Genomic DNA, 25,913 nt, shown 5'->3' with positions numbered 1-25,913 from the left:
GACATTATGGCTGGCTCAAAAGAACGCTGTACCCGTTGCCACTGCTCCGAATTACAACCAAACTTTACGAAACCCATTTTCAATACTTACTTAACAATGTGCATAAGTTTGGTTTAATTCGGTGCAAAGACACGGCGGGTCCACGTTTTGGCATATATTTCAAGACCCTAGTCATCAATAGGTATGAAAATTACCCCGTATTAAAGCACTTATCAACAGCTTTCATTTGATACCCATATTGTACATACACAACCAAAGGTTACCCGGGTCCATGTTTTGACCTATATCTCGAGACCCCAGTCACGTAGTGGCATGAAAAATAATCTGTACTAAGGCATTCACCAACAGCTTCAATTTGATATCCATATTGTACAAACACATTCTAGGCTCCACGTTTTGGTCTCTATCTCGAGACCCTAGTCACGGAGCGGCATGAAAAATACTCTGAACTAAAGCATTCACCAACAGCTTCAATTTGATACCCATATTGTACATACACGTCCGAAGGTTACCCGGGTCCACGTTTTGACCTATATCTCGAGACCCTATCTACCAATAGGTATTCAAACTATACGGAAATCATCTTCAATACCTACTTAACAATGTGTGTAAGTTTGGTTTAATTCGGTTCAAAGACACGGCGGGTCCACGTTTTGGCATATATTTCGAGACCCTAGTCATCAATAGGTATGAAAATTTCCCCGTATTAAAGCACTTATCAACAGCTTTCATTTGATATCCATATTGTACAAACACATTCTAGGGTCCACGTTTTGAACTATATCTTGAGACCCCAGTCACGGAGCGGCATGAAAAATACTCTGTACTAAAGCATTCACCAACAGCTTCCATTTGATACCCATATTGTACATACACATCCGAAGGTTACCCGGGTCCACGTTTTGACCTATATCTCGAGCCCTATCCACCAATAGGTATCCAAACTATACGGAAACCATCTTCAATACCTTCTTAACAATGTGTGTAAGTTTGGTTTAATTCGGTGCAGACACGGCCGGTTAGCGAACACACTCAAAAAGTTGACTTTATTTTATATATAAGATTTTTTTCAGGTTGTGTCCGAAAAATTCAAATATCTTACGGAACCCTATTTTTTTCCAAAATAAAATGTAATCCATGGTACTCGTGGATAATGTAGTTTACGAATGGTGAAAGAATTTTTAAAATCGGTCCAGTAGTTTTTGAGCCTATTCGTTACAAACAAACAAACAAACAAACAAACAAAGTTTTCCTCTTTATAATATTAGTATAGATGAATAGAAAAATTATCACTTACCCTTTTCTGGAGCTCATGTTGGTTGAAATTCAGCTTAAGGCTCGAAGATTTATAAAAAAGTAACAAATGAGCACAATCACTGTTAACCGCCACTAGATTCACTATACAGACGTCTAGTATAAGAACAACTATACCTACTCACACTTGTTAACATTTAGCATAATCGCATAAAATGTTAGTGCACATTAAATCTCCCCACTGGGTTGAAATAAAATGTCATGGGTTGAGTCCTTGTCGTCAAATTCCTGATATGTATATTGACATGTTTTTACTTGTTCACTTTAATCGGCAATCGGCAAATGATTTTCGTTCTAGCGCACCTCAAACGGAGCAGAGTATTGAGAAGGTAATAATTAATTAATCTTATTTTTCTTATAATTACTTACTCAATAGAGCAGAGTCATTGTGTCTGCTGTTTTAATCCGTAATAACACATAAAATAATTAATTTTTTGCATAAATTATTAAAATATAACTCATTCAGAGTATTGCGCTATCCACGATTCTACGTTTGCTATATACAGATATGCTATTTTTAACTGCTTTCTATGTAGGTAAATGGTCTCACAAATATACGCGCACTCAACAGACAGTCAATAAATATCCGCTGAGCAAAGTAAGGTTCAAAGATCAATTATTACAATTAAAGTATTTTTATCATTGATAGTTTGATCAATACGAGAGAATTTTTTTGGCCAAATGGTTTATTTTATGCGCGAACTAAATTTGTAATGAAATTTTTAGTAAAAGAATAATACAAAATACGAAAATACTTGAAACAAAAAACTTAACACTTTTAATATATAAAAGTACATTTCATTTTCCACAACAATTTATTGGTCCAACATTCCGTGTAATGTTAATAAATACTGCAGTATATCGCATTTTATATCAAGAACTTCTTAAAATAATGTACATAAATAAATATGAATATAAAATTACATCCGAAAATCACTTTTTACACAAATAATGGGGTATTCAGAGTGAGTTCAATAAAGTTACAATTCGGTGTTCGGCAATACAAATCTTTCGTTTCTAGGTGGAACATAGACATATAATTTACTTTTGTAGAATCCCCCATGTAACGGAAAAACAAATATTGGTTAACGAGGCGACAAGTTCAATAAAGTAGCAAGTCACGGTGGAGAGAATACAGCAGATGGCGTTATCCGCGCAAGAATGATAGAAACAAGATTGAGCCCACCAGAAAATGCCGCATGACGTCGCATTAGCTGAGTTGTGCAGTGTTAACAACCATTTGTTCTTCGCAATAAATTTAGTGCTCTTTTATACCCAAAATGCGAAAATGTCTAAGTTTGGTACTTGTTTCCTTTTTTTAATTTAAAGCTACCGAAGCTGTAAGTTAAAAAAACTGTATTATTAAACAAAAGAATGTTAAAAAAGGTCCATCTGAGAAGATTTTATAGTGTTAATGAAAATTTGTTGGTTTTTATAAAAATTGATATTTTGAAAGAGAAAATTTCATTTTCTGCTCCTTTTAAGGTTATGTTAGAATATTAAATCTTCTTCTTTCAACTCTTCTTAACATCGAAAAACTTTTTACACATTTTAAAAAGCGTTTGAATTTACTGAATGCGAACTAAAACCATAGAGGTGCAATTTTTTCTCCCGGTCCTCAATCCTTAGTGGGACGTAGAGCATCAAGAGGTGTATTCATAGTAAAAAAAGCAACAAAATACCTGAAAATACTGAAGAAACTATAACGACATTTTTACAAAAAGAGTACCTTGTCTTGTTACAAAAGAGTTTCTCTTAACAAAAAAACTAATAAATTAAATTGTACATAACCATAACACATTTATTTAAAAAAAACGCACACTTTAAAGACAATTTGTCACGCACACAAAGTTCTTTAAGTAATTCAACAAAAATTTGGTGTTTTATTTTCTTTAAATGGGCATTTTAGTGCGTTTTTATATGCAAAGCTAGGCAACACTGCAGTAGCGAGAGAGAGACTTGACTGCTGAAAGGAGAAGAACATCAACAACAATTCGACCAGATGTTAAAAAAAGTAAAGCGAAATAAAACAGTGAATTATTGAACTAATTTTTAAAAAATGTATATTTTACAAAATCATAAACATTACTTTTAATTACAACAGGCTAGTAAAATGTCATGAAGAAAGAACTAAAACTCGGCTCCTAAATAACAAAAAAATGCTAAATCAAGTTACGAAAATGGTTATCTGGCCATACTGGTGCTAATACGACGTCACTCTTTGTCAAATGTGCTGAGAGCAAATTAACGGTACTACGAATAGCGCCATCTCATTCCATTCTTTCCATCATGATATCCCCGCACCACTAATTTCGCTCTCAGCGAATTTGGCAGAATCAGCTTCTAATACTCGTAAGTGAGCATTTATTTTCATTCTGTTGTTTCTCCTTTTTATTGTTATGAACGCGCGAGTTTATCATACTACGCTTTCTTCTTGTTTGACCACTTCTTACGTGACAGCCGGAAATACTCTCGTTCCATCTTATGAAAATGGCTTATGATAAAATTTAGAGAACATTTTTTTTCAAATCATTTTAGCACCTTAACTCCTTCCTGGTGAGTATTTTAATCCTCGTTTTAAAGAACTTAAATGAAAAATCATTAAAAAGAGCAGATTGAGGGTTTAAATGTTCACAGAAATTTTACTATGTGTTACCGAAGATGGGAAACTCCTACAGATTAAACTGAGTACAAAAAACAGCTTTAAAAAGTTCAAAAATTTGAAGCTATCATCGAAATAGACGGGGCATGGATAGAAATAAATTGAAAGTCGCTCATTTTGTGGGATATTGTGGAAGTAAGAGTTTTAGTACAGAAAAACTGATGTTATTTTGAAAGTTCGCATTTTTTTATGTTAAAATGGAAGTGTGAAAAAATTGTATTACAAGTTTTTGCTATAAGTATTTTTGGCTGAGTCATCCAATCGTAAGACAGACTATTTGAATGAGGAACACATGCTAGCCTACGTTTATAGGGGCAAGGGGGATCACAGTCAAACAAGTTATTAAAGGGCTTCAAACGGTTATGAAAAGTCTCTAAAAAAGATGTTAGATACACTTGATAAATTCAGCGTTAATATGTCGCTCAAAATCCAGTGTAAGTTTTGGGAAGGGTGAGTCAATTGCACCGGCAAAATATGCGCTTATCGAGAAGAAGAAGAGTCAATTGCACGCAAAACCCGAAAATTTGAAGATGTACTTATGTAAGCATATTTTCTTATTTGGAAACCAATTTTACTGTTTTCATAAATTTCAAGCCACTGAATTCTAGTATGCCTAAAGTCCTCGGAAGCGATCAAATTTTACGCAGCATTGTGACAGAACTAATTGCCTTCATCAGATGAATCGGAAAATGAGACAAGCCAATTTCTGGCGAAGAGTTCTGATACCGAAGATGAAGAAAGAAATATCCGGAGAAATATGTAAATTGTAGGACAAAACAACAACACACAGTATTAAAAGCTATTTTGAGATTGTAGTGCCTACATAAACCAACAAGGAATTTATCAAACATTTCACTGGGCTTTGACATTTCAGCAAAGGGGACTAAGATCTTAAGATTTTCGATTAAAATTCATTGAAAAGTTTTTGCACGCGAAATCAATAATTTTGGGTTTAAGAATATCAGAATTTTGTAATTAACAAAAAACAAAAATATTTAATGTTTACGAGGGTTGCTATTTATATTTCTGGTCTGGGGAACTTCTGGTATTGTCAGACGCCTTCTAACGTTTCTATAGGAAAATTTTACATATTTTACTGTCAACGGACTCAGAACGTATTGATGTGTGAGCGATTGGGTTGGAGAATAAGTTCATAGCGTTTTTATGTTTTCTTTTATTTTACAACGACTCGTTTGCTGTTTGGCAAAGAGTAAGCACTCATTCAATAGAATTCTTTCTGCTCTACAAAACTATGTTAATTGTATTTTTGAGTTATTTAATTTTGTATTAGTTTTGAGACTTAGAAATGGAGGCAAAAAGAAACATTTTCAAACCCTGCTCTTCTTTGCTTTTCATCGAGGTCAAAAAGCTGCCGAAGCAGCTTGGGACATTTACGACGTGTATGGAAAAGGTATCATAGACAAGTCCACAGCACGAAAAAGTTTTTAAAAATTCTAAAATGATGACTTTGACGTCAATGACACGTCCCGCAGCGAAAGTCTTTCTGAACTCGATGAAGAACCTCTTAATCCCCAACCCAATACATGGAATTAAACCAAATAAAAGAATTTAAACATTTTCGTGTAATTATTTTATCACAATTTTCGACGTGGATTAACAAGTCAAAAATGCAACGATGAACTACGCCAAACAAGCCGAGCCATCTTTTGGAGCGCGACTAGGCAGAGTGTAAAAGTGGAAAATATTTTGAAAAATAATAAAGAAATAAATAAAATAAACTCTAATGCTTACTTTTCCATTACTCGGCCAGAAATATAAATAGCAACCCTCGTATGCATATACTTGTAGGAAAAATTCTCTTTTGCGTTCTATCACTATTTCCCAAATGCGCTCCCGTTACACTCGCTTATGAGAATTATTTTGCTATTTCACAATACTAAAGGTTTTTGCCCGAAAATCGCTGGAACGCACCTTATTTTGTGATAGTTTTTTTGTTAATATTGTAATTGTAATATTGTAATATTTTTTTTTTGTTCTAAGAAAATTAAATCGCCATTTCTGACGTTTTCAAGAAAGAGAGAAAAATATGTGCCTTCAAAAAGTTTACCAAGTATGCCGAATTGTAATATTAGCGAACTCCGTCTGAAGACCGCCAACAACTGCCTCAATTTTACTTGAAAACCTGTACAAATTTCTTAAAAACCAAATACTCCAAAACTTCTCACACGCGGGTAAGAGTGCCGCTTACTCCGGTGGCGTATTGTCGTGTATCCATTCAGCGAAATGAGCCACCGATGTGTAAACACTCGGTATACGCAAGCCGCCACAATTATCCGAACCAAAGGACATTATACCGATCTGTTGGAATACAAAAATTATAATAAAAACAGTAATAAAAGATTATTAAAAAAAAATACAAAAGTATATAGCAGCTAAATTTTAGAAAATGATAAAAATAAAAAAGCTACTCACTTGCGAGTAAATGCCATTTTCCTGTATAAATAGCGGCGCACCACCAAAACCTTGACACACGTCTTTGCCCTCACCACCTGCGCACATCCATTGTCCTTCTATTGAATTGGGTGATTCAAGTGCACCGGTGGAGCCGTAATTACGCAAACAAAGATCCCAGCTGGTTAGTGGTACGTCCAAATGTGCCATTTCCGGTTGACGCGTACTGGAGGTGGACATTTTGCCCCAGCCTGCGATCGTTGCGCGCTTACCCACCACCAAGTTGGTTCGCGACTTTTGCAGGCAAATTGGTTGAGTTGCGACTGTCAAGGGTGTGGAGAGAGAGAATAAGTAATATTAAAGAAATTATGAGGCAGCTGATAAAAGAAACACTTTATTTTTTTTTAATTAAAGCCACAGTAATAATCAGGCCGTAGAAAATTATATATAAAATACGAGTACTATTTAGAAAGAGACAAGGTTGTCCACTCTCACCGCTCGTGAAATGAGAAACTACCACACCAACAATAACCACGTAATGAGCTTCTGCTACCTGAGTTGGACTATAGCAAGGCAAGATCTGCATCTTGTGGGGCTTGTGGAATATTTGGACAAACTCGCAACCAGACTCACAAAGCAAGCTCAGGATATTCAGCGCATGTGTCAAGTCGACGCTGCTATATGGAAATGAAATGTGGCTTGTTTCGATCCAGGATAGCGAACATAGTGGCAGGCCATCGACATTTAAAACTGATGAAAACATCAATAAAGTGAAAAAAAGTTGGTCAATAACCTAAAATTAACCATCAAAGAGCTAGCAATGGACTTGAGCATTGCTTATGAAAATAATCGCTTATGAAAATAATGACTTGGGTTTGCGCTGAGTTGGTCCCAAAGCACCTTAATTTCATACAAAAAAGGAACCGCGTTGATATCGCCAAAAACATGATTTCCAAGGTTGAATCTGATCTAACATTCATCAAGTACATCTTAACTGGAGACGAAACGTGAGTTTATGAGTACATATGACACACAATCCAGGTATCAGACGAGTGAGTGGAGAGCTCAGAATGAACCAAGATCAAAAAAACCATGTCGTTTTCAGTGAAAAACGAAAGTGATGTTCACGGTTTTATGGATTACCACGGTATTGTTCACCACAAATTTTTGCCAGAAGGTCAGACACTTAATAAGGACTATTGTTTGGGCATTATGAGACGTTTATGTGAAGCAATTCGCAAAAAAAAAAAGGATTTTGCCTCATGATAGCGCACCGTCCCACAGTGCCATCATTATCCATGAATTTTTGACCAAGAATGAAACGAAGGCCATCCAACAGCCAGCAAATTCACCTTGCTGCCTGCGATTTTTTGCTATTTGATCGAGTCAAAAAAAGCATAAGAGTCGAAAAGAAGTAATGAAAACATCGAAAACGGCTCTGGTGGCTATACCGCGAATAGAGTTCCAGAAATGTTTCAAGAGCTGAATCAAATGTTGGCGTAAGTGCTTTACAGTTGATGGGAAGTACTTTGAAGGCAGTAATATCAGTTTTGAGCAATGAACTTGTATTTTGAATTTTCGGAATAAATCCGAGAACTATAACATACATATATGTAAAAAGTAGAAGCTCTACAAAAGCAGTGGAACAGCGTCCGAAAAATCATTACTGAGATGACATAAATTTATTCGAGGATCATTGGAAGAAATGTAATATAATAAAGTTGATGGAGATTATATTGAATAAAAAACTAGTCTCAGTACAAAATTAACATTCTTTTGTTTTGCTTTTTTACTTTTCCACCATCAATATAAAGGGTGATCAGATTCCAATAGGGTCTTTTTGACAGATCACGTATGGCTACTGTTAAACTTTTTTCAGTATTCATTGACCTTTCATTATATAAAGACTTATGCCTCAACAACGTTTACAAATCGTACAATTCAATTACGAATATCGATGCTGTGTGAAAAGTGTTCATCGCGCGCTCAAGCCAACTTATGGTGTTCTGCGATGAGGCTTATTATAAAATTGCCGTATTTGGGCTGAAGAACAACCCGAAGCTATTCAAGGTCAGCCATTGAAAACAACAGTTTGGTGCGGCTTAAGGGCTGGAGGAATCGTCGGCTCATATTTCTTCAAAGACGAGGCTGGCGCCAATGTAACAGTGAATGGCGAACGCTATTGCGCCATGATAAACGACTTTTTGATGCCGGAAATCCGATACTTCTAAATTGAACACCCTTTTCATTGCATTAAGACCTGTTGACAAGTTTTGACAATTTATTCGTTTCCCAATTAATTTTAATAATTTTTCTTTCTCTCCTACAAGAGAGATAAGAGACCAAAGGAAGAAGAACTCTCATGCATAAAAGTTGATGGCGTCCAACAGGTATATGCACAGATTAATATTTTTATTATTTGTGTTTTTTTAACGTTACAGGTTAGGATAACTTAACCTAACCCAACCTAACTTACACACAACTTTGTTGCATTAATAGCACAAAACAAATATACCAACCACTTGGCAATACCATTAAGCACACAAAAGTGGCGATCCCAAAATTTTATTCAATTTAAAAAACACGCGCATGCTCTTTTATCATTCGCTACATTGTTTCGTAGTTTTGTACATTTTTTTTTTTACATGGATCGATATCACGTACTCAGGCGCGCGCGTCGTTGCTAAAAGTACGCCAATGTGAAAAGAAATCAACAAAATCAGAGCGCAACACTATCATTATCGACATTTTCCAATTTCGTTGCTATAATGAGTTTTATGGCTTAATAACGTGAGATTCGTACTCGCCCCTTATAAATATATTCGACTGCATCCGCAGGCTCTCGCATGTGGGGTCCTCCGATGCAGGCAAAAAAATTGCCCAAAGCATTTAGCTCGCACTCACTCGTATCTTCCAATTAAATCAGATTGTAAATCACACTTAGCGGCTGCCGTACCACTCATTTGACATTTTTCATGCTTACGAGTACGTCCTCCTGGCCTGGCCTGATGCCACACAACATTGTATGGCAAGTGCCTGCATCAATACAACGCGCAAAGGTGCATAGGCTTTGCTAAGCTAAATGCTGTGCATTGAAAAGGGTTTTTATACGCAACTTCTCTGACTTGAGGCATCCATCGATTTATCCGCTATTTTTAATGTACGCCACTAGGCAATACAAAATACAGAACCCGACGTGTTATAATAATGGCTTTTGTGACAGCCGCTGTCATAATTTGCGGGGCAACCAACCATACTTTAAGCGGGTACGCTCAAAAAATATTCCATAATCACTGATAATTAAATGGAAACAGGTGTTTTAAGAGGTGTTGAAGCAATTTCGCGAGTGATCGTTTGTACGTTTGTTACATTGAAATTTCAATTAATGCAGGATAGGTCAGGTGTCGACAATCTACGCCACGCCATAAATTTGTGTGCTTCTGCCTCAGGTAAAGACGTCGTTCCTATCAACACTTTTAACTGGAAAAATGCAAAATTATTTCTGATTGGCTTGAATCTTTAGTAAGAGAAGAACGTACGAATATTCGAGAGATCAATAGATTGAAAGAAATTTTTAGTCTTCTCGATTTGTGAATTAGTTTGAAGGCAGCCAACCACGTTTTTTGTGGGACTAATCTAGACTTAACAAAATTTGGATTTATATTGGCAAATTTAAACTTATATATCCATTTCTATCAACAGAACACTGTTAGAGAGGCTGAAACTCCATATTCAAAAAACAAAAACGAAAACAAAAAATAAATAAATAAAATACATTGCAGCAGAGATGAATCATACTGAAGCCATCAAAAGCTTTTTTGAGCCTTTATCACTACGAAAAATACGAATACGAATACGAGTAAGAGTCCTAGTAAGAATTCGATTCGAATACGAATATGAATAAAAAAAAATCCTAATACAAATTTTTATCATTATTAATATGCACAATCAATAAAAAAATAAATCATGCTCCTTTTTAAAGATGCGGATCCGACTGCGAATGCATGTAAGAATATGTCAAGAAATACGAATATGAATACGATATGGATTACGGGGTTAGGGGTAGTCAGAATTTTCAAAAAAATTGGATTTTGTTTTGCATTTTCTTAAAGTATAATATCTTAAAAATATTGTGTGAAAATTTGAAGTGAATCCGACAAATACTTTTCGAGTTATTCAACAATTAACAAAGGGCACTCGGGCGCTTCGGAGCGTTCGAGAGCAAGTAGCTAGCAACAGCTGCAAGCAACCGATAACACTCGAGAAGGTAGATTGCTACGTAGGCAGCAGCAAATCGATATTTTGGAAGCTGCTATGACGGCTGAAGAATTATTATATGACCCAGGAATATATGACACAGTGTAAATAATTAAATAATTCTACATAAACTGATAGTAAAACTTTAAATGCGTTTCTTTCAAAACCATGTTTTTTGAACTGGTGATCACTGTAACTTAAAAATCGCTTGGAAGATTTCAATAAAATGTATATTACTTTTGAAAAACAAAAAACTAGTGCCTGATCGAGGATTTTTTTCGAAAATTTCAATTTCTTTTTAACAATTCCGACAATTAATTGTTGTTTGTTTCTCAAAAATCTGAAAAATATTTCCTGAGACCGCCATTTAAACCATTTTATCTTCCATTAAAAAAGCTAAGCATGCACTGTTTTTTACAGGTTTTTTTTTCTCTGCAATATAAACATAAAATATTATAAAAGCTTCAAATTAAAGCAGACACATCTAAAATACTATCAATTAATAAAATGTTAATATACTATATATGTATATCTATAAGAAGCTCGTCATGTACTTGAGAACTCGTCTAGAGTCATTGTATAATCATATCATATACTTAAAACTATTGTTTATTTTAGTACATAACATTATTAATACCAAATAAATAATCAACTTATTGTCCATGGACCATACACTATAAAGCAATTGACTAATAAAAAAAAAATGATTGAAAATCATCATTTTTTCAGGCCTCTGATTACCCTAACCCCTTACCATATCTGCTACATTCTTTTCTGCCTCCGACCAGTTAAAGAACACTAGAAAATTTACGAATTACCTGGAAAGCAACAACACAAAATATACTACTTGAATTGATATAACCGCTTTGCATTGAAGGCGCTTAACTAATATTTGCGACCTGATTAGTAGTGTTGTAAAGTAAAAAATAGCTGAAAAAGGGAGACGTAGTGTCAGAATGAAGAAGCGAGAGGTCGAAATATGTGAGTACGAGGAGCTCGAGGAACGCCCGAAAATTCTACCAAAAAGTTCGGCGGCGTTTTCCTGTAAGAACAAAGACGGCGATCTGGTGACTGACATCCAGAAAATAGTTAAATTATGGAGGGAACACTTCTCCAACTAGCTAAACAGTGACAAATGCGCATATCGTAGAGAATGTGAAGATCCCGATACTCCAATCGTTGACGATTGGCGTTGTCTTTCCGCTACCTGACCATGACGAAGTGAGAATAGCAATAACCTGGCTAAAGTACAACAAAGCTGCGGGAGCCGACGGTCTGCCGGCTGTGCTATTCAAACATGGCGGCAAGGTGCTGGGAAGGCGCATGCTTCAGATCCTATGCAAAATGTGGTCGGACAAAAGCATGCCTGACTATTGAAATTTAAATAAGCTCTGCCAATGCATAGGAAGATTGATCCTGCAATCTGCGTCAGTTACCGCCGGAATGGGTATGGTAGTGAACGGGGACAAAACGAAGTACCTCCTGTTATCAATTAAACAGTCGGTTATGATTTCGAGGTTGTAAAGACTTTGTATATTTAGGAACCAGCATTAACACCGATAACAATGTCAGACTTGAAATCTAACTTAAATCTCTCTTGACAACAAGTGCTACTTCGGACTAAGTAAGTATAATAATTGAATAATAAAGTCCTCTCTCGACGAACAAAACTAACACCCTGTAAAGCTCTCATTTTGCCCGTCCTATCGTATGGCGCAGAAGCTTGGACGTTGATGAGGATGAGGTGTCTTTTGGTGTGTTTGAGAGAAAGATTCTGCGGAAGATTTTTGAAGCTTTGATTTTTGGCGACGGAGAGTATCGTAGACTATGGAACAATGAGCTCTATGACGTGGAAACCGAACTTGGTCGTACAATTTTGCTTTTCACCATAGCTAATGGCTAGACCTGGTAAGTCTCAAGGATGTTGTTCCACAAATGGAGGGACCTACAGTTTCAAGCTGACTCCGAATGGCAGATATTTTTTTATGAGGAGCTTTTTCATGGCAGAAATACACTCGGAGGTTTGCCACTGCCTGCGTGTGTTACACCCAGATTCGAACCTACGTTCTCTCTGAGTTCCGAATGGTAGTCACGCACCAACTCATTCGGCTACGGCGCCCGCCCAACTGAGAGCTGATTAACGGTCTGATATTGGCCACACCTGTAAAAATTATGGGGTAAACTGTCATCCGTATTTGAGTAGGGGTTTCGGGCATTTGAACAAATCGTTTTTGGTATCCAAGTCTGAGGTAGTTTTTAGCTCCCTCGTGTAAACTCCTGACTTCAACTCGAAAAAAAAACATACATTGTTCAATGTTCCGGGAGATGATCTTATCACCAGATTCTTGCTTCAAGAAACACATTAGGTAAGGCTAGTGGCACTATAATATTTTTTGAGTTCATGGCTATTATGGGAACCTTTTCCACGGAAAAAAATGTGCTTAGAGTACTGCTTGGAGGTTTTTCTCTGCTTACCGGGTGACAACCGTCATTAAAAACAATATTTTCTACCATTTAATGTTGCATATCAACAATGAGTATCGAGCTCGGCAAACGCCTTGAATAGTAATCACGCACAAATTTCCGGCGACAGAGGTTAAAAGTTTCATGCAGTTTATATAAATTTGCATTACACATTTACTCATTAATTATATTTATTTGATTGATCAGCAAGGACTTTCTAATTTTTACATGAATGTGCACATTTGAGAATAACGAACGAAAAAGGTCACTATTGACAACATTTCGTACACGCAAAAACACCCACACATACACAAGCTTTTATCTATTAGTATTAAAGTTGGACACAAATTAGCTTAACCCTTTACTGCCTGAATTAATAAAGCGTTGAAAAAAAATGTCGCGACACATTAAAAGAAAAATAATGACAGATTTTATCTTTTGGGTTTATATAAAAACTAGTTGTAAAATATAAAAAAAGGAAAAAAGCAAGAGAAAATCGGAAGAATTATTACACAGGTCAACAACGTTTTCTTCTAGGAAAGTGTAGGATCATTTTCGAAGTAATTTTTTGCGTAGAATCCGAATCCGGGGTTTAAATTGCTCTATCACGTCAGGATTTTTAGATATCCTAACCTAAAAGTGCCGATCGATTACATAGTCGTACAAAAAAAAAAAACATGGAGACTTCAAAATGCGATATCTCAGTGAAAAATTAAGATATTTGAGCAAACCCAACGGCATTTAAAAGAGGAAGACTTATAATTTAAAATACCACGTCTACTTTTTTATGAAGAGCAAAATCTTCGTAGCTACATAACCTCAAAAATGGGCAAAAACGGCGTTTTTGCACTTTTAGGTTAGGATATCTCAAAGTCCTGACGTGATAGAGCAATTTAAACCCCGGATTCGGATTCTACGCAAAAAATTACTTCGGAAATGACACTACACTTTTATAGAACATTCCGAACCCATTTTTTTGCAGACCTGTGTTATCAGTCGAGAAATATGAGTATACAGATCCCATGAAAATATTTTTTTTTTTGTATTAACGTTTTACTCAAGGCGCATTCATTAACGGCGGTGGCATAAGACCAACAACACGGTACTGTACGTTTGATTGTCAAAACAAGGTGTTGAGAAACTAGAAAACAACTAATGAATTCGCCTTGTTTCATTCTGAGCTGACAGCCTCATGGACACGTCGAAAGAAAAAAAGAACAAATATCATCAAAATTCCGGCTCTGTTAAAAATACGGAGATTGGACCTAAAAATCATCTTTCCGGACGAGAGGAGCCAAAGCCACAAGTGTTTGTTCAAGCATCAAAATATCCAAAACAATTTACAGTTTAGTGTGATTTTTTTTTTGCCGACATCATTCGACGTTATTTCTTTCAAAATGAGGAAGGTGGAATTGTTACTGTTAATGGTATTTTATATAAAGCCATGTTAGCGTACTTTCTGTGACCAGGGCTTGATAACACCAATATATCCGAGCTGTGCTTTCAACAATACAGCGCTACATGATATACAAGCCACGCAACTCTTGAAGTTGTTAAAAAGGAATTTGACAACTGAGTTATTTCATCGCGAGCATTCATCAATTGGCCGCAGTGATCATGCGGCTTCATAAAAAAAAAAATAATTGGTGCGTACACTTCTGATAGGTGTTTGGCCAAGCTCTTCCTCTTATTTGTGGTGTGCATCTTGATGTTTTCTGCAAGTGGAAGGACCTATACAGGGTCCGGCACTCGAAGTGTAACCAACTTCAGACCGCTCACATAGCTGATGCACGGACATCATGACAGTCCAGAGTATTGTTTACAAGCGCGCGGATGCATTTTAACGAGAGTAAACGCGAAGAAAGAACGTCAGTAAAGGATTTCAATCGTAATGGTGTGACTGCATTATATTTCGCTGGAAAATCACAACCAGCGATAGTTCGTGGGCTTGAGCACCTTAAAGTAAATAAAGTTTTTGTTTATCGCACCATTACTCGTTACAAAGATACTGATAGCATTGCGAAACGTCATGGAGGTGGTCATCAAAAGACTGCAACGTCACGTGAAATGTTTCAAAAACTGAAGAAGCGACTTCAGCGAAATCCCCGACGAAGTGCCAATCAAATGCTGACAGAAATGAAAATATCTGACCATAGCATCAGCCGCTTACTTGGAAATGATTTCAAGGTCAAGCCTCACAAGATCCAAAAGACGAATGATCTCACATCAAAGCAACAACAAGTCAGACTTGAGAGAGCGAAGGAGTTGCATCGCTTGGCCGGAAGCGGTCAATTTCCGAACATTATGTTTTCTGATGAGAAAATTTTTTCAATTTGAGCAATGCGTAAACTCCCAAAACGATAGGGTTCATTTGACCGACCATTCATACGAGAATATGAGTCATCGATTGGCCACCAGGAAGCAGCACCCGCCACAGGTAATGATTTGTGCCGCTGTTGCCGCAGATGTGCGCTCTTCAATCGTTTTCATCGAGCCAGGCGTCAAGATAAATGCGAAATATTATCGGGAAAGTGTGCTGGATGTTGCTTTGAAGTCGTGGACGGACAAACATTTCGGTGGCAGACCATGGACGTTTCAACAGGACTCAGCACCGTCTCACAAAGCTCTAGTGAACCAAGAATGGCAAAAAAACAACGTTCCGACCTTCATAACGTCCCCACAATGCCTCTTAAATTCTCCAGACACGAGTCCGATGGATAGCCAGATGGTGGCTAATGCTTTTTGGTCAGCCGCCTGCTACAGCATCTTTTTGCTCTCTTGATCCGGACACGATTCTGAAATTGAACTCCACTGATCTAACGTTACGAGCAGACTTTTTAATTGAATTGTCCAAATGGCGTAACTTTCGCCGTTCAATTTTTCAATTTGACCAACGTTGACCGACATTTCGAATCACTTTTTTTTTTTTGTTATTTAAAAATAAATTTATTCCTCTTTAAAACGAACATACGTGTGCGACAAAAGGCCCATAACCTTTGTTAGAATTCTCTGTGGAAAAACGCAATGGAAAAATACAATCACGACCGTTTCCTATATAGAACTTTATTTGAGTGCATTGAGTCACAGTAAGCATTAATACAAGAAGAAGAAGTAAAGGTATTTTAGAGAGCAAGTACCGAACTAAAATATTCACCAGTTTCGAGGCGCTGAAAAAAGCCATTGTCCGCGAAAATATCTGTAAGTTGCATTCGGATAGCTTGCGATTCGTTTCTGGACTGTCTCAAGGCCATAATAAAGGCAAAAGGTTTTCATATCGAGCAAAATTTGATTCTTAATTTTATATTATTTTCACACATTTTTTCCTTTGAATTGAATAAAAGTAATTTGTCTAAACAAAATTTATGGCCTTTTTAATTGGTTACATTTCGAATGTCGGACCCTGTAGTTTTACGCCACCTCCGATGGCGGATGGCAGATGGTTTTTTATGAGGAGGTTTGTCATGGCAGAAACACAGTCGAAGGCTTGCCAATATATGCTGAGGAGCGACCGCCATTATAGAGAACTTTTCCTATCAATTGGTGTTTCATGCACGAGACTCAAACCTTCGCACATCCGCCTAATTCGGAGCGAAATCGATTGTACCTGTAAAATGTAATACCAGTTTTGCACTAGCGAAAACGAAATATCATACAAACCCATGTGGGGTATTTATAGTATACACAAATACATACATACGCATGTGTGAAAACATCAATTTTCATAGTTGACAAAGCCCTCTGATGGCATGCAAACAACTATTATTTTGAACTTGATCCGAGCGATAATTGAAGAAATGTAACGCAAAAACACATTATCTCTTTTTTATTATTTTAATTTTTTTGTTTATATTTTTTCACTACCTCACGGACAAGCTTAATTAAATGTAGCCACGTACAAAAACTCCCATTTAATGAGTCTGATACAAATTTATGCATTCACCAAAAAGCAAAGCGCGTGCACACATACACACACACACACTCACACGCATATTCATGACGTCGCACGTGCTTACGCCCCGTCTCGTTTTTCATTTCAAGCTTTGTGAACGAACTTTCTCACCTGAATAGTTGAGTGGCGTTTTTAGTACCAGCAAAGCGATATCGTGATGATATTGGCCCTGTTTATAGTCTGGATGCACAATGACATGGCTAATCGCATGATTGACGGAGCGAGGCGCACAAAATCCTGTGCTCGCACAATCCGGATCACTGGAGGTGTCATATTCACCCACGCGCACCGAAGAGCTGTAAAGAGAAAGTATCAAATTGCCGTAAACACTAATTTAATTCACAATTTTCATTTGCGCAGCTTACAGTCGATGTCCTTCTGCCTTAGCCAAAGCACAGTGAGCAGCTGTTAAAATGACGCGTCTCGCAATGACCGAACCAGCGCAAGGATACGCAAAAGCACCAGTGTTGATATCTAAGACAGATTTAGCGAATTTTTTATTAACTTCTTTTTATCTAAATACTTATAGCTTTTTTGCATTCCACACACTTACGCTTGAAACCGACGCGCGCCACGAACGGGTGTGTGCCTAGGCCACGATAGAAATGTCCTTGCACCAGTGATTTGCCGCACACTTGATTCTTTTCGAGCGGACTGCTCGGACAGCATACGTATGGCATTTCCTCGCCCCCGCCGCAAAATAGTGATTTGTCGCCATAATAGCAACGTTTCGCCACTTCGTAGATCATTGCCGTACAGTCGTGTAGTGGGGTGCATTCTGTGCCCACTGTGCACTCGGTGCCGCCTTCATAGTAAGAACGTGGCGCAAAGGAGCGCCCCTGTGGTGATGCTGAAACGCTGGAAATGGTGTAGGTATCGGGTACAACGAGTTTTTCTGTAAAAAATATTTTTCAAATTGAGGTAGAAATACAAAAGAAGAACAATTATATAATCAAAGGAGCCTAAGTGCGGTCGAAGCCGAAATTCGTATATTTGGCAAAACCAATTTAAAGTTGCAGGCGTTTTTGTTGAGGGTGAATCTATAGGAGGCGATATCATTGGACCAGCTGATTTGTTTTTTTCCGAGGCAAATCTATTCAAGTTGGTAGGTTAAGTTAGGTTGAAGCGGTTGTCTTGTGGGACACACCCAGGCTCATAGTCTATTGTGATGCCGCGTGGGGAGCTTGTCCCTATCTCTTCTAAAACCAGTGTGAGCTTTTCAGAAATTTTAGAATATTTCTGATTTCTGCAGAGCTGAGATCTTCCAACTCATTAAAAAAGTGTCTACCTTGAATAGTAAACCTACGTCTGGATAGAGCAGGACAATGGCGCAGGTGGAGCATTGGAGCAACAATAGCATTTTTTAAATTAGAACTGTCAAGGGAAAGGGAATAGAAGAATGGAATGTAAGTAGGTAACATATGTCCACTAAGCATTGGGACTAACTTCAGACATATATTTGAGTGCATAAAGAAACACACAGATGTAGCTCCATGCACTTGTCATGCCCAAGTGTGCTTATACTTAACTGTCAAATTCATATTACGCGAAAGTTTCCATTCAAAATGCCATACAAGCTGGACTTACGTAAATATGTCGCGAATCTGTTTGGACGACTCAGTACAAGTGAAATTCTGAAGGTGTTTGAAGATAAATCACGGGAGGACTATTTTTCGTGTTTTGAAAGATTGCTGGCATGGAAAAGAACCGGAAAATAAGGTTATACCGGCCACCAAAAGTAAGTGCCGCAACAACTAAAAAACTGCTGTCAAGTGCCAAAAACACGGTTGGTCAATCAACCCGCAAATGAGCACGAAAATTTGTCATTTCAAAGTCTGACGTTCACAAGATTTTGAAGAAAAACAATGTAATTTATCGTAAACGTAAGCGAGAACTAAAATATTCAGCGAAACAACTCGAAAAAATACCAATTTGCTGCCGTGCACTTCGTCGTGAACACTTTGCGAATGAAAATTCATAATTTTGGATGATGAATCGTACTTCACATTTTCTCATCATGAATTGAGTGCCAACGACGGTTTTTACACTGACAGCATCGAAACAACACCAAACGAGGTTAAATATGCCAGCAAATAAAAATTTGAGCTGAAGGTGCTAGTGTGGGTGATCATTTCTTCGAAGGGTGTATAAGAACCATTGATTCGCAAAAACAAAGCGATCAATGCTGACGTATATATCGGTCAATGCTTGCCAAAACTGAAGAAATTCGTCGATAAATATCCCAATAGCGACGTAATCATGTTTTGGCCAGACCTTGCAAGCTGTGCCAAAAAAAGACACTCCTCCTAACGTGCCACAGGCACGTCCAATAGAAAATTTCTGAGCAGTTCTTAAGCGGATGGTATACGAAAAGGGCTGGGAGGCACGAATCGAGCAACAGTTGATCAATCGCATCAAGGAAAGTTGCAAGAAATCGATATAAGCATCGCCCAAAACTTAAATCGGGACATTCGCTCTACTCTACGAAAAGTCGAGAGCAATGGTCCATTGAGTGTAATCTAAATGTATTTTTGATATGTAACCAATCGACGGAAGTACCAAATAAAAATAATTTTTAATTCAATTGTTTTTTTTTTCAAATGGCGTATGCCAGAAGTTAGTCTCAATGTTTAGTGGGCATATGTTAGGTAGGCCTAAGGTTGTATTTCTTCCATGAGAAATCTCCTCATAAAAAAACCATCTGCCGTTCAGAGACAGTATGAAGCTGTAGGGCGCCCCGTTTGTGAAAAAACATCATCGCGCACACCACAAATTGAAAGAGAGGCTCGGCCAAACACCCAACGAAAAGATGTAAGCACAAAACAAAAAACATTTTTTTTTTAATTTTGATAATCACTTTGTACGGGCTTTTTAAATTATCTATTCGCCATGTTTACAACATTCCATTTTCATTAGATTTATTCTCTTAAAAATTAAGATAAAAAAATGTTTTCTCATATCCTTTTCTCTATTTTCATTAGATTTATTCTCTTATGATAAAGCTTGGCAAAACTCACTCTACATTTTCCTTAACGCACCTGGATTAAAAGTAGATGTGAATTTTGCTATTGAAGCCTCTTATACGTTTATGAAAACCCTCTAGGTTTTGGGGAAACATGCTCAGTATATGGCATTGGTTCCTTAATTAGGATTTCCTATTTCTTTTCGTCCTTTTAGAACTGTTGAATTTTAGATTTAGCGAAAAACACAGTTGAAGTTTGAACTTAGACGCATATACACATTTTTTGGCTCCTTTTATGCTCTCTCAAGTGGTTTCAAATTTTTTTTAGATATTTATCACTTTTCAGGCGTAAAGGCATGAAGCCTGCCATAGGACTTTTCGCATCTATACAGACGGCTCTAAAACTTTAGACGCAGTGGGAGCGGGCATTTAATGATCAAACTAGGGATAAGGCAGCCTATCAAGCTGCCAGACCACAGCAGTATTTGCCAAGCGGAAGTTTTTGCTGTGGGAAAAGCCGCGGAGCTAGCAGTTAAGCAGCAATAAAAGCAAAAAGCTCATATTGTATTAAGTCCAAAAATGTTCAACGGAGCAGGGAGGCCATAGAAAGGCTAGCCTTAACAGTAGGCTGCATATCTATTGGGTACCTGGTCACAAAGGCATTATGGGGAAGGAAATAGTAGATAAGATAGCAAAAAGTGCTGTTAGACTACCATTTGAACGAGAGAACGACATACCAAAACCGCTAAATACAATATACGATGAAATAGACGACTACATGAAAAGGCGAGTGGAAGCTAGATGGACTAATCTGACAACATGCGAAACAGCAAAAGTCATGTGTAGAACTAACGACAAAAAACTGGCTCAATTCGTACTTACGCTCTCGCGAAAGAACTGCAGAAATATTATAGGTATGCCTACAAGATAGTGATTGCTAAAACGGACAAATGCAGGAAATGCAGAGAGGAGGTTAAGGAAACTTTAGAACACCTTCTGTGCGTTTGTCCGGCATTATTAAAAACGCGTTTAAAATGCCTGGGAGCCACATTGTTTGAGGGTCTGAAGGACGTCTCAAAAGCGGATCTCCCAGCTCTGCTGAGATTCGTCAAAAGCGCTGACATCCTACATCCCTTTCAGTATTTATAGAGGTCGGCCTCCATCTGGTATCGCTAGGGACCACAAAGTCTATGCGTGGCTTATTGCCAACCAGGCTAACCTAACCTAACCTATCGCTACTCAGGAACTTTGGCTTGGATTTTTTTGAACGGGAAAATATCGGCAGCTTAAGGGTAACGGATTTAATGCTTTTATCTTATTTTAGCAGCGGACAACAGCCATAGATACCAAAACCAATAATCGGAATCAGTTCTACAGGAATCATGAATTAGATGAGCGCTTATGTGTGCAATTTAAATGAAGTGCGATCGTCCAGTCTAGAACGCTGCAGAACTGCAGTACTGTCAATCTCGAACAGAAAACTGCCGAGCTTTCTTCTCAAACTTGTTAGAAAAGACGTTCATTTGAAGATCGGTATAATTACAGGGCACAACTCATGGGGTCAACATATGACTACCATTAGAATCAGCGAGGGCCCGATTTGCCTGTCTTGCTTAGAAGAGCCGGAAAATTTTCTCTGTATCTGTGAATGTTCTGCCTTTGCTAGAGCAAGGCTATGAATTTTAGGTTTCGATGTCACGAGAATGAGTAATATTCGTTCTCTTAAACTGAAGGATATTTTCAGATTTGCCAAAGAATCTGGAAAATACTCACAGGACTAGCTATCTCTGCTTCTATTATATCCTATCTCTTTCTCTCCTTTCCTCCTTGACTATCAAATTCTTTACTTTCTAGAGCTTTGAATACAATGGGCTTTTTAGCCTGAGTGTTTTAGGAGCTACCATTCTCTCGCTCGCATTTTTCAAATTTAAATTTCAAGCAAAACCCCATCAGTATTTAAATTAGAGAAAGAAAGTAGAGATTGGCTGAGACACACCATCCGTAATCACAAATATTCTCTTAGTAGAATCAAATTAGAGTTCAAGGCTCACGGACGAGGTTTTTGGCGCAGATCTATTCAATCTGAATTCCAAGTAATTGACAGCGCTCTAACATGGAATCACCTGAAGGCTTACGGGAGAAATCGGCAACAATGGCAAACCTCCGAGTGTATTTCTGCCATGAAAAAGCTCCTTATAAAAATATCTGCCGTTCGGAGTCGGCTTGCAACTGTAGGTCCCTCCATTTGTGGAACAACATCAAAACGCACACCACAAATAGGAGGAGGAGCTCTGCCACATACCCAATATGGGTGTAAGTGCCTGAATGATTACAAAAATAAATCCTTTGTATCAGCGTCATTAGAAAGTTGTATGACAAAATTGGCATTGATTTTTTCACAAATATGAGTTGATTGTACAAATTTATTTTATAGTCAACATTTTTTTTTATTAATTCGCCACTTCAATTTTTCTTATAAGGATACCAAAAGTCCGTGCACAAATGCAACATAAATTTTTTTTTCTAGCATAACAGTTTATTTTCAACTTTTTTACCGTTTGATAATCCTTGTAACCAAATCTATGAATATTAAAAAAAATTATATATCGTCATTCCACATTTCAAGCTTTTTTTTTGTTTTTGCACAACATTTGATTTTAGATAATTATTTTTTAAATGACATATATTTTTTAATGATTTTTTAAACAACTTCGCAATTGAACCTTACCGAAACTACCAAATTCACAATTTCCGGCTTCTGCAAACCAGCCAATTATAATTAATGTAAAAATTTGCCAAGCCGAAAGAAACCATTTATTGTTGGCATGAATGTCATTTTGACCGAAAACATCCTGCCACAACATATTGCAGCAACGGAACCGTCACGAATAGGCGTATTTGAATAATTTTCGGAACAAGTTTTTTTTTTTAAGATAAACTAAATAAGTTAGCTCGGCGTAAGCTTTGTATATAATAAAAAACAAAAATTTAATTTTTAATAAAATTTATTTTCACTGAAATGTTGGTGAAATTGTAAACACACCAAGCAATTAAATTTAAATGCGTCCAAATGCGACGACAACGCTCAAACTACTGGTCAACGGTTGATGACAGTTACGGGCAATAATGGCTAGTATGACAAATTTCCATTTTTTTTAATGTTTTTTAGAATAAATGGAGTAACACGCACAAATGAGCCTGCAATACCAACATATGTATGTATGTGTGTGTGATGAGTTTAAAAATGTGTTTAGCAATTTGTGCTCATACCTGTGAAAAAAACATATACACATACATATGTATGTGTGCACATATGTTTGTAGCACTCGCATGCACTTTGCCCGGAGTCAGTGATGGAGAGAAAAATAATCAAATTTTGTGGATGAGCAGAGTTAAGAGCAACGAATTGAAAATCGTTTGACAAATTACGAGTATTTCAATCGGAGCCCACTAATAATATATTTTGTGGAAAATCATCACCACTAAAAATACTTGATTGGTATACAAATTTGAATACCCAAATTATATGAAAGAAAAATATTTTCAAATTGTAAGCCAAAAAAGTTTACTTGCCAGATTATTTGTATGCACTTGTTTTTGTTTTTGTAGTAGCTAGTTGTTCTTCTAACAGCATAAGTCAGCTACTAAAAATATTCCGCTATTGATGTAATAACAGTCATTGACCAGACACAAAATAGAGTCGTTCCAGTACGTAGAACTGACTGTGGTTATCAAAACTCATTAAACTTTCTCATCAGTTGTTGTTGTCGCTGTCATCCAAGGATAGTCTCAAGAAAAGAGCTGAAACGACGAGTTCGGTATAAAGAATAGATGTCTTAGATAAATTGACTTAAAGAGACAAGTGAAAAACTGGTTGGTGTCGAGCGGGTTGTCTGACTAATGGTAAATATCTTACATATGGCGAAATAAATTCGGGAGTAGAGCGACTTTTTGTCAAGTGAGCCAAGTATTTTCGGCATAGCACTCAATTTTTCAGAAAATTTATTTATTTGTCAAAGATATTGAAGAAGTTAATTGAAAAAATTAAAAAAAAAAAATTAAAATTAAAAACAAAAATTTGATTAAAAAAAATTATTAGTTCAGAATTTTAATATTGATTTAATATCTTTAGTTCTTATTAAGAACTTTATAATTCTTGTTTTTTTGGTTAAAATAGAATATACTTTAAAAAACATAGGAAAAAAATAAAATTTTTAATTAACATTTTTAATAAAAAATTTCCCAAAATATTTGGAATAGATTCTTTTCACCTCGCTCAGGACGAGGGCTATTGGAGTGAAAATAAATGCGTTGAACGTTATAAAAACTAAGGTTTTATTTAACACACAACAAAATTTTCATAAATTAAAAAAAAAATACAATAATAAGCAAACTGTTATCACTGTTAAAATTGAAATGCCTGAGTGGATTCCTTATTGCATGCATTTCACTTCCACCTGACGAAGTAATGCCGTCATCTTCCGCCTTATCAGATTCAAAGTAATATTCGTCAGAACTGTCACTATCTAACGTATCATCTCCAGATCGCTTATCCATTGTGCGTAGGATAAAATATAAAATATATAAAAAGCTTGCTGGTTCCTCTGGCAGTGACCCTGAGAGACTGAATCGAAGAACTGAAATCGAGAACTGACTCTACCGTCGTCTCACATCGTAAGTTTTCGTTATAAGGAAGATAAGACTTAATCGCTAATGGCCCGTAATGTCTTTGAGCTACGAACTAATTTGCGCGGCTATAGGTATACCGACACGCGTCCAGAACGGTAAAACGGCTTGGGCGGCTATATGCCGACACTCGTCCCCGAGGGGTTAAAGTGAATTGAAAAAAATGTGGAAAAATGTTGTAATTTTGAGTATTAATATTCAGTTTTTTAAAGTGAAATAACTTCAGATCTTAATTGTTTTTCAAACTTTTTTTAAGTATATTTTAACCCAGAAATAAAAAAATCTGAATAAAATTTTTAATTAACATTTTTAGGAAAAAATTAATTTTTTGGGATAAATTCTTTTCGTTCTCATTCGCGAAAACACCTCACTCAGATTTTTTTCTTTTTTTTAAGTACATTTAAAAAAATGCGTTAGAGTTTTATTATTCAGCTTTTTAAAGTTAAATAACTTCAGTTCTTAATAACATTTCTGTTTTTTTAGATAAAATATACTAAAAACAAAATTTGGAATAAAAAGAAATTTTTGGGTAACATTTTTGGGAAAAAATTTAATTTTTTTGTTCAAAATTTTTGGAATAAATTCTTTTTGTTGTCATTTGTGACAGTAAGTAAATTGAAAAAACTGAAAAAAAATATTGATAATTTAGAGTTTTAATATTGAGTTTTTTAAAGTGCAATATCATCAGTTTTTAATAACATTTTTATATTTCTGTTTGGTTCTTAACCGCGCTCCTCCTCCTGCTATTTGTGGGAGATCTACAGTTTCAAACCGACTCCGAACGGCAGTTATTTTTTTATGACTAGCTTTTTCATGGCAGAAATACACTGGGAGGTTTGCCATTGCCTGTCGAGGGGCGACCGCCATTAGAAAAAACTTTTTCTTCATTTTGGTGTTTCACGGCGACTCTAACCCACGTTCTCCGAATAGGCACGCATCAATCTATTCGGCTAAGGTCCGAGCCAAGAGCCTTAAGGACCAAGGCTAGCTAACAAGTTGAGAACGACGACGAATCGACATTTCGGCATCTTCTTGAACACTTCGGGAACAATTTTACCTTTTTTTCAAAGTAAATTATTTCAAGATAACTTGCCAAACCTTAATGAACAGAAATGTTAACACAGTTTGCCATTGTGAGATGTTAAAACATCGTAGTTATCGAAATCGATAGTTCTCATACAGCTAAAAGAACACCCTTTAAATGGAAA

General features: G+C 36.6%; 1 protein-coding gene across 1 annotated transcript; it reads right to left on the bottom strand.

Annotated features, from left to right (window-relative positions):
* Positions 1-6,002: 6,002 nt before the first annotated feature.
* Positions 6,003-22,931, bottom strand: LOC129248545 (CLIP domain-containing serine protease B4). Its single transcript, XM_054888133.1, has 6 exons — positions 22,748-22,931; positions 17,611-17,952; positions 17,423-17,531; positions 17,169-17,353; positions 6,410-6,711; positions 6,003-6,295 (listed from the first exon to the last, which is right to left on the bottom strand). Exons 1-6 carry the CDS (start codon positions 22,881-22,883, stop codon positions 6,182-6,184), a joined length of 1,188 nt encoding a protein of 395 aa, XP_054744108.1. The 5' UTR covers positions 22,884-22,931; the 3' UTR covers positions 6,003-6,181.
* Positions 22,932-25,913: the final 2,982 nt, after the last annotated feature.

This window comes from Anastrepha obliqua, chromosome 5 (assembly GCF_027943255.1).
Source record: "Anastrepha obliqua isolate idAnaObli1 chromosome 5, idAnaObli1_1.0, whole genome shotgun sequence".
Taxonomy (NCBI): Eukaryota; Metazoa; Arthropoda; class Insecta; order Diptera; family Tephritidae; genus Anastrepha; species Anastrepha obliqua.
This window is presented reverse-complemented; position numbering and strand designations above follow the sequence as displayed.